The following is a 13908-nucleotide window of genomic DNA, read 5'->3' on the forward strand; positions in this document are numbered from 1 at the left end:
AGTCGGTGTTAATGTAACCACAACACCAAAGGCGTAGACAGAGGGTGTCAGGGTGTTACACCCCCCCCCCCCCCATAATGAAAGCTGTTTCACAAATATTGGTGAAGGTAAATTCGTGTCACATGTTTTTGTTTACATGTTCAACATTCTGCGTCTGATATTATAATGTGTTAGCGCTCAGTAGTGTTTGCTCCTTTATGGATTGAAATTTATATATATATATATATATATATATATATATATATATATATATATATATATATATATATATATATAGTGAGCATAAGAAAATTGTACTGTCCCCCCCCCTCCCCCTCCATTATTTCACTACATAGCGCGTCATGTCAATGAAATGTTATTTCTTTACAAATTATGATTTTTTTTTATTGTATCAGCTTTTAAAATGACTTTTGACGTTTTATTTTAGTCCTATCGACGTACTGTATCGTTCACCAAAGGGCAATGTGAAAAAAGTTCCATGGTTATTTTATTGTGAAGCTCTCTGGGACGGGTGTGCATGAAACATCCGGGAGGGGTGCGGGGCGGACACTGGTTAATGTACATATATATATATATTATATGCTGTTTAAATTATATATATTTTTGGGAAGTTGAGGAGGGAGGGGGTACATTCCTGGGGGGGGGGGGAAACTGGTGCCTAGTACTGCAATTGTTATAAAAATAAGTTTAATTTCCAAATATCATTTCATTTCTCATTGGGAATAAAAACTGAACACATTTTTATTTAAAATAAGTTTCGTTTCAAAATAGCAATACATTTCTCATTGGAAATGAAAACTAAATATATCTGATTTTTTTTTAAACTGTAGTTATTTGATTACACACGTTTAGTATGTCTCTTGCCATTTAATTGGTCCTGAAATTAATCATTATTTTGACCTTTATATAGAGCATAGAGAAAGCATTGTAGCCGTGCTGAATAATTAACAGATTTTTTTTGAAGGAGGGTAAAATCATATCAGGTCTATGATCGCCGTGGATGATGTTTGCTTCATACATACATCTATATTTAATATTTAAATAGTCAATAATATTATACGTCGGACTTGCATTAGAGAATATTCATTAATAAAATAGTTTTCTGACTGTAGGATACAGTTGTTTAAGACCCTTTCTGCTTATTTCCCTTGTTTTAATATACCGTTTATCAAAGGTCGATGAAGAATAAAATATCAAGGCATAAAGGCCTTCTCCTTCTAGGCTAGGCCAATATCAGATTGTTCTTGTACCTAACGAAATACTTCTTCAAGTTTAATTCCTCGTTAACTTGATCTAAGTTTATTGTACAATAAATCTATTTCGATACAGAGGCCAACTAGAAGTTTCTTCAAACTAAACCTCAAGTTATTTTAAGATGAGATAAACTCATCTTAATTATTATAAGTAATGAATAAATATTTGTTTACAAGTCAGACTTGTATTAGAATATATTTATAATCAAACTTGAAGTTTTCTGTACAAAAATATAGTTCGATACCGAGACTAACTAAAGATGTCACTAAGTTATTTTAAGTTGATAGAAACTCATCTTAATTATTATAATTATTAATTAGTGGATAAAAATTTGTTTACAAATCGGACATGTATTAGAATATTTTTATTAAAAGAAAACCTCTAAAGTTAGCGTGGAATAAATCTAGTTTTACGTTGGTCAAAGCTCATCTTAATTATTATAATTAGTGGATAAATATTTGTTTACAAGTTTAACATACAATATATATATTTTAAAAACTCGAAAGTTAGAGTTAAATAAATCTAGTTCGTTGTTCGGGCTAACGAACTCTTCCTTTTAACTAAAACTGTCTTCGTGATATTTTAAGTAGAGCTAAACTCGTCTTCAGTATTATTATAATTAGTTAATAAGTATTTTTATAAGTCAAACTAATATTAGAATATATTTGTGATCAAATTGCAAGCTTACTGTGGCATAAAACAATGTCTAGTAGACCAATTACTTGATACGACTCAGGTAAACTTTCAACTTTCCACTCGTTGAAGTCCCGGCTAGGCTGAACGAACCAGCGCAAGTTGTAAAAGTTTGGAGAGGTTCACCAGCGGACCACTTGCCATTGTGAGTCTGTCTGTGTCAACACAGGGCTACAGGTGTGTCACGTGTGTCGTTGTCTCACCGGTCACAGGTAGAAGGGGGTGGGGAGGGGGAGGGTGGAGTGGCGCAGGGGAACACTGTTTACGTGGCGTATAACTGGAGCGTATATTTAACCCATAAATGACCCATGCGTGGAGTGTATATTTAACCCATAAATGACCCAGGTGTATAACTGGAGCGTATATTTAACCCATAAATGACCCAGACGTATAACTAGAGCGTATATTTAACCCATAACTGACCCAGGCGTGGAGTGTATATTTAACCCATAAATGACCCAGACGTATAACTAGAGCTTATATTTAACCCATAACTGACCCAGGCGTGGAGTGTATATATATAACATAAATGACCCTGGCGTGGAGTGTATATTTAACCCATAAATTACCCATGCGTGGAGTGTATATTTAACCCATAAATGACCCAGACGTATAACTAGAGCTTATATTTAACCCATAACTGACCCAGGCGTGGAGTGTATATTTAACCCATAAATGACCCATGCGTGGAGTGTATATTTAACTCATAAATGACCCAGGCGTATAACTAGATCGTATGTTTAACCCATAAATGACCCAGGCGTATAACTAGATCGTATGTTTAACACATAAATGACCCAGGCGTATAACTAGATCGTATGTTTAACACATAAATGACCCAGGCGTATAACTGGAGCTTATATTTATAAATATATTTATTTATTTATGACCCAGGCGTATAACTGGAGCTTATATTTATAAATATATTTATTTATTTATGACCCAGGCGTATAACTGGCGTGACTATTTATCCCATAAATGACCCAGGCTTATAAAAGGCTTGAATATTTAACCTAAAAATTACTCATGCAAGTTTTGACAAAGCGAATTATTTTTTGCTTGTTAAAAACTTGTTTGAAAAAGAATTTATTTTTATGTTGAAGGCGTCTCGTTTCAACATAATTATGTATCATATGATCTGATGTGTGTGTGTGGGGGGGGGGGGGGGAGGCGGACGGACGGGGGTTGGGGAACTTAAGTTCTTCCTTGTTTACCCTCAGTAAGGGGTCTCATAAAATAACGCTGATCCTGATCCCTTACTGTACAATATTAATTTTAACACTGCTCCTATTTTGTACAATCCTAATCCTAAACATGATCCCATATTGTACAATCCTAATCCTTACCCTGCTCCTATATTGTACAATCAATAAGCTAGGAGCTGTCAAGGTTAGCATTAGGATTGTACAATATAGAAGCAGGGTTACGATTATGATTGTGATTGGGCCTTAAGCTAGGGTCTGACTCAGTTATAACTTAGGGCCCATTTGTTTAAGTGCCATTAATTCTATTTTAATGGAGTCTTTAAGTTTTAGGGTTCTGTACTTTAGAGTTCTCTCTGTTTTATGGGCTTCTGTGTGTTTGGTCCCTATATTTTATACATCTCTGTATTTTAGGGGGTCCGTGTATTTTTTTGGCGTCTATGTATTTTAGGGGTATCTGTAGTTTAGCGGTCCCTGTATTTTAGATGCCCCTGTATTTTAGGGATCCCTTTACTTTAGGGGTCCTTGTGTTTTAGGGGTCCCTGTAGTTTAAGGTACCTTGTACTTTAGGGTCTTGTTTCAACCATTTACTCCGATAAACAACGGATGTTTGGTGGGGTGGGGGCAGAGGCGTAGCGACCCTTCCCGGCGCCCGTGGACAAACTTTTCGATTTACACCCCCCCCCCTCAAGATTTCGATTTGCACCCCCCTCAAACTTTCGATTTGCACCCCCCTCAAACTTTCGATTTGCACCCCCCTCAACCTTTCAATTTATTTTTCCAACCCATTTTGGCGCCCCCTAAGGTCGGCGCCCGGGGACATATGTCCACTGGGTGGTGGTCGTACTGAAAGAGCGCCCTTAGAGCCGGGGATGAAGAGGTGGACATATGATGCCAGCTCTATGGTCATGGGTCGTACACATATAACATACAAATAATGCGATACATGACATTATGTCAAACATGTCCCCTGTATGTCAGATTACCTCCGCCTGTCTTCATTTGTCCAAACTACGTCGCATGCAAAGTTACGCATTTGATATCTAACTCTAAATCAGCTCTTTATTCTAATCAACTCAATGGAATATCTATGTCTCTGTAGAGCCGGTGGTTTAAATTACAGATACGCCAGCTAAAGGCTTGCCAATCCGCCATGCCTAATTGTATCTTTGTACAATGGAGAGAAGGATTGTGCAGGTTAGAATTAGCATGGGGAGGGAACGGTGGTGGTAGTAGCGCTAGGTTATTGGGTTCGGAGGCGCTATCTAATCTTTGCAATAGGTTAAGTGTGTTGGGCGTTCGCAGTGTGGGATAGTGTGTGTTAAGGCTCGTATTGCGTGATGGTTATTGTGTGTTTGTGTAGGGGTTATTGTGTTGTTGTGTGAGGGATAATATGGTTCTGTGAGGGATATTGCGTGGTTGTGTGACGGTTATTGTTTTTTATATTATTAATATTATATATATATGTTACGGTACGGTCAAAGCCCGAAGTCGGCCAATGCTAGGATTGGCCGGCCAATCCTAGCATTGGCCGCACTTCGGGCTTTGACCGTAACATATATATATATATATATATATATATATATATATATATATATATATATATATATATATATATATATATATATATATATATATATATATATATATATATATATATATATATGAACTTGCGGACAAAAGATTTCAGAGACAAAATATCTCAGAATAAAGCAACACAAAATACCTAGGGGACTTAGGAAGACAAATATGTGTGTGTGTCCATGTATGTGTGTTTGAATTGCAAAACGTACACAGATAATTTATCTCCCCCAACGTAAGATAACTCACACCTTTAACTCTATTAAAAGAAAAGACAACAGCAGTGTCGAGCTTTGTGTCTATTGGCCTAAAAATCTGTCCCAACAGTTGTGCTGGTTCTGTTATTCTAGACCTTTCTAAAACTGCCAGACATTTCTTTGGATGGGGTACCACATGGTTAAACTAACAGCATGCTCTCAGACCAAACGGTCCGTAGGGCAGAGGAAGTAGAGTTCCTATATTGTTTTCCCAGAAAACGTTGGGATTTTGTCAGTTTTGTCTTGTCGCTTTTCTTTGTAACGGCTTAAGTTGGGTACCAATAAAAGCTGAGTGGACTCAAAGATTTGGAAACAGAATCGACCTCGAGACTTACTCGCTAGTTGTTGAGTACTCTACCATTTGACCACGTCTTTCCTCCCTATGTTTGCTGGTAGTGTCCACCGCATTAGTTTAAAAACTTTGAACAACTTTCAAATCAAAACGAACACAAATTACAATTTTTTAACATTTAAATTTGATTTATATTTTCATTAATCAACTGATGCTAATTAAGGCGAGGTCCCTTATGACGTAACATCCGCACATATGTGTGCAGTGTGGGTGTACACGGTAATACACACAACGCAACACCAGCTAGGACTATGTCCTGTGGGTGTACACGGTAATACACACAACGCAACACCAGCTAGGACTATGTCCTGTGGGTTAGTGCCCAAAAGTCCTGAGGAATAAAAAGCCCATAGCAGCTAGTTGTCCGCTGGCTTGTTGCTGGTTCTTGTGATCTGCATCTCCTTGTAGAACGCTTCCACGGTCTTTTCCTGGAACCTGTGACACACAAACACACACATACATATTTAATACACACACATATGTAAAACACAAACACACACACGGCTGTAATACACACACATATGTAAAACATAAACACACACATACATATTTAATACACACACATATGTAAAACACAAACACACACATCTGAAATATAAAAAACATCTGTACAACACAAACGTACACATTTGCAAAACACAAATACATGCGAAAAATACAAACACACATATCCAAAGGACATACACACATATGAAAACACAAACACACATATTCTCAAATAGAAATCAGTCAGCTGTCAATATTCACTAAATGTCGGTCCCTCATGAGTTAGACATAAGGATGAGGTGACAAAGCCATACTAGGTTTTCAAACAGTTTTAAAGTCTTGTAACGTTGGAAGACTATTGGAAGCATGAGGATACACCATCTTACTTGGTGAAATTAAATGACCCTTTGAACCTTTCAAGATAGTTAATACTCGGTCAAGTTAACTGACCATTTGATAACTCAAAAAAGGTAATTCTTAGTCAAATTAAATGACCATTTAAAAACTGCAAGCTTTTTTGAGACACCTTCAAATCAGAGTGCTTAAAACCATAATAATTTATATCACGAAGCTCTCTCTCTCTCTCTCTCTCTCTCTCTCTCTCTATATATATATATATATATATATATATATATATATATATATATATAGGCTATATATATATAGCCTATATATATATATATATATATATATATATATATATATATATATATATATATATATATATATATATATATATATATATATATATATATATATATATATATATATATATATATATATATATATATATATATATATATATATATATATATATATATATATATATATATATATATATATATAAACAATACGATAATGAAAGCCGAACTGACTTTGCCCAGTACTCCCTCTTCTGAAGGTCCTTGATTAAGGTCATCTCATCCGTAGGGATGTAGCTACATGACCTCAGGTAGGACAACATCACGGGGGTCGCATTCTCCATGAAAAATTTCTTCGAGATGAGTATCATCTCAGCACCCTCGCTCACCTGCAAACACACGTGCTCTGTGTCAAGGTCATGTAAAGGTCAGCAATTAACTGTCTGTAGATTATTATGTTTTCTAGCATATAGTTTGCAGGGGCCCTAACGGTAAAATTTACTTTCAGCTTGTGCCTGCTATGATTTGGCATGAAAATGACAAAAAGACATAAATAACAAAAGCGGAAAACTCATGTCTTCTTGCAGAAAATGACTTTAAAAAATTCATAAAAAACGTTTTAATAACAAGCTTTTACTATAAAGAAAATCGTGGGTCACTTTAGTACTTTAGTACCTATTGGATACCTTTACTAATATTTGAGAAGAGACCCACGCTTTTCTTTATAGTAATTTAAATAGTAGTGTATAATTTATTTTCTACTTTTTAGTGCATCATTACATAAAAGCTTGTTATTAAAACGTTTTTTATGAATTTTTTTTTCAGTACTTTACATGTTTTATTTGCAATAGTGTTACAAGACTAAAAACCATTGCGCGTCTATTGAACGTGATAGCGCAGCTATTAAACCTGATTGAACGTGATGACGTATGTGGTGTGGTTGGATAGACATGCCTACTAATTGGGTCCAAATTTTAATTAATTCATAAAAATTAATTAGGCATCCAATTAAGTCAAATTTAGATTCAGATTGCATTGTCTTCATGTCTTGACCCACGTGCCAACCGTGAATCGTATCGATCAAGTAGAACTGTCCGAATTTTCACTCCTGCGTTTCCATCTAGACTGACGACAGACAGACTGTCGACAGAATGTCGACAGAGGAAGTGCGTTAAATAAAAGCTTGTAAAAAAAATTCATAAAAAACGTTTTAATAACAAGCTTTTATGTAATGATGCACTAAAAAGTAGAAAATAAATTATAGACTACTATTTAAATAACTATAAAGAAAAGCGTGGGTGTCTTCCTTAACATTAGTAAAGGTATCCAATAGATACTAAAGTGACCCACGCTTTTCTTTATAGTTATTTAAATAGTAGTCTATAATTTATTTTCTACTTTTTAGTGCATCATTACATAAAAGCTTGTTATTAAAACGTTTTTTATGAATTTTTTTTCAGTACTTTACATGTTTTATCTACAATAGAGTTACATGACTAAAAACCATTGCGCGCCTACTGAATATCACGTTCAGTAGGCGCGCAATGGTTTTTGAACGCAGCCATTACGTGGTCGTGATGGCGCAGCTATTGATGACGCGTGTGGTGTGGTTGGCTAGACATGCCTACTAATTCGGTCCAAATTTTAATTAATTCATAAAAAATCAATTAGGCATCCAATTAAGTCAAATTTAGTTTCAGATTGCATTGTCTTCATGTCTTGACCCACGTGCCAACTGTGAATCGTGTCGGTCAAGTAGAACTGTCCGAATTTTCACTCCTGCGTTTCCGTCTAGACTGACGACTGACGACTTACGACAGACAGAGGAAGTGAGTTAAATAAAAGCTTGTAAAAACCCATGAACTTTTGGTAGAAATGGCAATGAGCACAGTTAATTCTGATGACAATGACCAAAAGATCATTTAATTTTTGGAAAGTGATCAAAGCCCACTTGATTTTAGAGAAATAGCACACACACGCACGCACGCACGCACGCACACACACACACACGCACACACATACTAGATTGCAGAACAACAAAAAGCCAAACAAATAAAATTCTCTTAAATATTCCCGCAGTTTAGTTTTTATATGAGGTAATACAGAAATAAAAGAAACGGCTATGGAAATTGAATCTACCTGCGAGAGTAATCGAGTACTGAGTACTTAAATATTAAGACTAATCGAATCTACCGAGTAATCGAATCTTTAAAGTAATCGAATCTTCAGTCAAATCTAACAGAGTAATCGAATTTACACTGTCATTGAATCTGAAGAGTAGTCAAAATTACCAAGGCCATTGCACAATCTGAAGGTTCCTTTGCATCGCCAAAGTCAAGGTCATCTAGTCCCTAGTTCAAGAACGAAAAATGACTTTTCATTATTGGGAAAAGTTTGGTGAAAACAGATATCTTTGACATAACCTACTACAGGCAAAAGTCTGACAAAGATATCAGACGGACAAAACTTCTACAAAGACATCAGACAAAAAGTTTTACATAGACATCAGACAAAAGTCTGACAAAGACATCAGACAAAAGTCTTACAAAAATATCAAACAGACAAAAGTCTTACAAAGAGATCAGACAGACAAAAGTCTTACAAAAAATTCAAACAGACAAAAGTCTTACGAAGTCATTAGACAGACAAAAGTCTTACAAAAAAGTCAGACAGACAAAAGTCTTACAAAGACATCAGACAGACAAAAGTCTTACAAAAAATTCAGACAGACAAAAGTCTTACGAAGTCATCAGACAGACAAAAGTCTTACAAAAACATCTGACAGACAAAAGTCTTACGAAGTCATCATACAGACAAAAGTCTTACAAAAACATCTGACAGACAAAAGTCTTACGAAGTCATCATACAGACAAAAGTCTTACGAAGTCATCAGACAGACAAAAGTCTTACAAAAAATTCAGACAGACAAAAGTCTTACAAAAACATCAGACAGACAAAAGTCTTACAAAGACATCAGACAAAAGTCTTACGAAGTCATCAGACAGACAAAAGTCTTACAAAAATATCTGACAGACAAAAGTCTTACAAAGACATCAGACAAAAGTCTTACAAAGACATCAGACAGACAAAAGTCTTACAAAGACATCAAACAGACAAAAGTCTTACAAAGACATCAGACAGACAAAAGTCTTACAAAAACATCCGACTCCCGCAGCATCTTGACACAGACCCACGTCTTCTTCTGAGTCTGTTTCAGGTTCGGGTTCACCAGAACTTTCTCGATCGACGCTGCTTTCAAGAGAGGGGAGGGGGTGGACGCTGCACTTTCACTGGGGACCACACAGGTGTTGATGACGTAACAAAAACAGGTTTTGATGACGTAATAAAAACATGTACTGAACTGATGATGTGGTAAATATACATAGGCGGCGTTAAAAGTATTTGATTAAAGCAAGACAATTAACAAGAGACCACTTTTGCTTTAAACTGTAAGTGGATTTTCTTCAACAGTAGGCTGTAGCAGCAGTAATAACAGCTGTAGGAGCAGGATTAGCAGCTGTAGAAGCAGTGGAAGGAGCTACAGAAGCAGTAATAGCATTTGTAAGAGTAGTTGTAGGAGCGGTAATAGAAGCTGTAGGAGCAGTAATAGCAGCTGTAGAAGCATTGATAATCACCTTTCTAAAGTTTTGAGCGACTGGGCGATCGTCTTGCTCTTCATGCTAGAGACAAAGTTTTCCATCTGTAGGGGTAGGTAGGTGGGGTTTAGGTTTAGTTTTTGGTTTATTGTTAGGTTTAGGTTTAGGTTAAGTGTTAAGGTTAGTGTCACAGGCCTTTTCTCCTACCTATTTCATGACACACACTCAAAACAAAAATCAACCCTTGTTCCGTTAATTTCCATAATTTTATTGGTTCATAAGAGCATCGCATTCACTCCCAGACATCGCCATGTTGTTCGCGCGCTATCTACTTTCGCTTCCCCTCCTTTCGCGCATGCGCACACCCACACTATCTATATATATAATTCTCCTCTGGGAGCCGCTAGAAAACAAGCTGTAAACGCCCTCCCTACCTCCCCACCCCTACATGATCTTAGTGAGCTGTGTTCACTCTAAATGTTTACAAGCAGAGCCAAAGATTTTAAACGTAAGGGGGGGGGGGGGGGGAAGGGGGGTGTTATGGTCCTTAACGAGCTACTTATAGTGTTTTAAAGAAATATTTTCAGTGGCAGCGTTGGTACTGTCGAATTCACAAACACAAATTATGAATTACTGAAAAGTAGAAAATAAAATAACTAAATAGCGGCGTATGTTATGCCGCGGGCCGGCTCGTATTTTATATTTTATCTCGCCTTTTTAAGACACACACTTGCAACATACATTCTTATACATTTGACTGTTACAGTTAGGTTGTGTTTGTGGAGGCAAGGGTTAGTGTGAAGATTTCTATCAGTAGAAGTAGGCTGGTGGGGGCTAGGGTTAGGTTTAAGTTGTGTTTTTGGAGGTTAGGGTTAGAGTTGAAGGGTTCCATCTTTAAAAATGGGGGAGGGGGGTTAGGGTTAGGTCAGTTTGTTGAGGTAAAGATTAAAGATAGTCTTTCGTATGTAGAAAAATGTTGGGTTAGGTTTAGGGTTAGGTTATGTTTGCTGAGGTAAAGGTTTGAGATGAAGAGGTTCATTCTGTAGAAGTGAGTACATAGATGACTTTAGTAGGTAGATGGTGTAAAAGGTTAAGGGGTTTGTAGTGTTAGTGAAAGTGTGGATTAGATTTAGTTCATAGGTTGGAGATGTTAGGGTTAATTTCCTTGGTTGAAGTAAGACTTGGGCTACTATCACGAATGCAAGTGGTTTATTTACCCAAGTTATAAAACTACAATGTCCGTTAGTTCCCAAGTTGTAAAGCTACAATGTGCGTTTTTTAACCAATATATAAAGCTACAATGTGCTAGCTTCCCAAGTTATAAAGCTACAATGTGCGTTATTTACCCAAGTTGTAAAGCTACAATGTGCGTTATTTACCCAGGTTATAAAACTACAATGTGCGTTATTTACCCAGGTTATAAAACTACAATGTGCGTTATTTACCCAGGTTATAAAACTACAATGTGCGTTATTTACCCAAGTTGTAAAGCTACAATGTGCGTTATTTACCCAGGTTATAAAGCTACAATGTGCGTTATTTACCCAAGTTGTAAAGCTAGTCTAACTTGGATTCGCGAGGTTGCTACTGTAGCCTCAACAAACAGGAAGTGGGACTTCAGGGCACTTTTTTTTTTACATTTTTTAACCTGCTTCACATACTCGACTTACGTTACAGCATATTCCCTGAAACCACCTACATAGCAGACGCTAGGAGTGACAGGTTTAAAAAGGGAATAGTCTATTTAAGTAAACAAATTCCATCACCGTTTTGATGACGGTATAGGCATCAGATGCGTCACTCGCTCTGGGAATCTGATTCGACTTGCGTGATGATGGATGCATTACAACTACATGCATATAGAAAAGAAATATATATATATATATATATATATATATATATATATATATATATATATATATATATATATATATATGGATATATAGATATATATATATGGATATATAGATATATATATATGGATATATAGATATATATATATGGATATATATATGGATATATATGGATATATATATATGGATATATATATATATGGATATATGGATATATAGATATATATATATATATGGATATATATATGGATATATATATGGATATATATATGGATATATATATGGATATATATATATATATATATATATATATATATATATATATATATATATATATATATATATATATATATATATATATATATATATATATATATATATATATATATATATATATATATATATATATATATATATATATATCCATATATATATATATATATATATATATATATATATATATATATATATATATATATATATATATATATATATATATGTGTGTGTGTGTGTGTGTGTGTGTTTGTGTGCATAAGCACACAGATACAGATATACAGACATACAGACATTCAGACATACACACATACACACATACATACAGACATACAGATATACCAACATACCGATACACAGATATACAGACATTAAGACATATAGACATACAGACAAACAGAAATACTAAGAATATAACTACAGATACTGCGCAGTTGACGCGTGTCGCAGTTGCCATGTGTCGCAGTTGTCGTGTGTCGCAGTTGCCGTGAGCTACAGTTCACGGGTGTCAGAGTGTGTCAGGACACGGGCTGAACTTACTATTAACTTTTTTGACGTCTGACGTTTTCCTCGCGGACCCACGCTGACCTTCCCCGCGACCTTCAGACCCAGCTTTGCTAACTCTCCGGATATTCTGCCCCGGTATTTTCAAAATACCCGCCTTCTGCGTCACCGACATCCGTTTGATCTCCGGAAGTTTCAGTCCTTGCACGCGGGATGACTTCCGTCGCGGGAGTTTGCCGTCGTTGGTTGATAAAAACTTCTCCGATTGGTTCGCGTTTTCGTTTTCTTCCGGCGCGTCTGATTGGTTGACTTGACTGACGGCGCTGATGGCGGGACTGAGGTTGGTGCTGCCCGGGGAGTGGTTTAGGGTGAACCCGGGGGACTGGCTGTGGGTGAAGGGGCTGTAGCTGGGGGTGATGTTGGTCGTGCTGAGGTCTGACCCGGGGCTGTCCCCGAGGTCGTCCCTCGGGTTGACGTAAATGTCCTCGGGACTGTAGATGACGATGGGTTCGTCTTCATTGGGACTGGCGCTGATACTGATTATGGGCGTGTAGTTGTTTATTCCTACAATAGAAGCCTAGGGAACAAATTAGTGTAGTTGTTTATTCCTACAATAGAAGCCTAGGGAACAAATTAGTGTAGTTGTTTATTCCAACAGTTATTTATTCCTACATTTGTTTATTCCTACATTTGTTTATTCCTACATTTGTTTATTCCTACATTTGTTTATTCCTACATTTGTTTATTCCTACATTTGTTTATTCCTACATTTGTTTATTCCTACATTTGTTTATTCCTACATTTGTTTATTCCTACAGTTGTTTATTGCTACAGTCGTTTATTCCTACATTTGTTTATTCCTACAATTGTTTATTCCTACATTTGTTTATTCCTACAGTCGTTTATTCCTACATTTGTTTATTCCTACATTTGTTTATTCCTACATTTGTTTATTCCTACAGTCGTTTATTCCTACATTTGTTTATTCCTACAGTTGTTTATTCCTACAGTCGTTTATTCCTACAGTTGTTTATTCCTACATTTGTTTATTCCTACAGTTGTTTATTCCTACATTTGTTTATTCCTACATTTGTTTATTCCTACATTTGTTTATTCCTACAGTTGTTTATTCCTACATTTGTTTATTCCTACATTTGTTTATTCCTACATTTGTTTATTCCTACAGTTGTTTATTCCAACAGTCGTTTATTCCTAC

General features: G+C 36.0%; 1 protein-coding gene across 1 annotated transcript in view; it reads right to left on the reverse strand.

Annotated features, from left to right (window-relative positions):
* Window positions 1-5482: 5482 nt before the first annotated feature.
* LOC131936590 (uncharacterized) overlaps window positions 5483-13908 on the reverse strand; it is a 33381-nt gene continuing 24955 nt past the window's right edge. The window contains exons 18-24 of the mRNA XM_059293642.1: window positions 12729-13269; window positions 11829-11911; window positions 10102-10166; window positions 9621-9756; window positions 8758-8817; window positions 6701-6855; window positions 5483-5774 (exon numbers count right to left, since the gene is read on the reverse strand). Of these exons, the coding sequence (XP_059149625.1) occupies window positions 5696-5774; window positions 6701-6855; window positions 8758-8817; window positions 9621-9756; window positions 10102-10166; window positions 11829-11911; window positions 12729-13269 (1119 nt within the window). The 3' untranslated portion in view covers window positions 5483-5695. The remainder of the gene's footprint in view (window positions 5775-6700; window positions 6856-8757; window positions 8818-9620; window positions 9757-10101; window positions 10167-11828; window positions 11912-12728; window positions 13270-13908) is intronic.

This window comes from Physella acuta, unplaced genomic scaffold (genome assembly GCF_028476545.2).
Source record: "Physella acuta isolate Inbredline_101_S28 unplaced genomic scaffold, ASM2847654v3 ptg000181l, whole genome shotgun sequence".
In the NCBI taxonomy this organism is placed as follows: Eukaryota; Metazoa; Mollusca; class Gastropoda; family Physidae; genus Physella; species Physella acuta.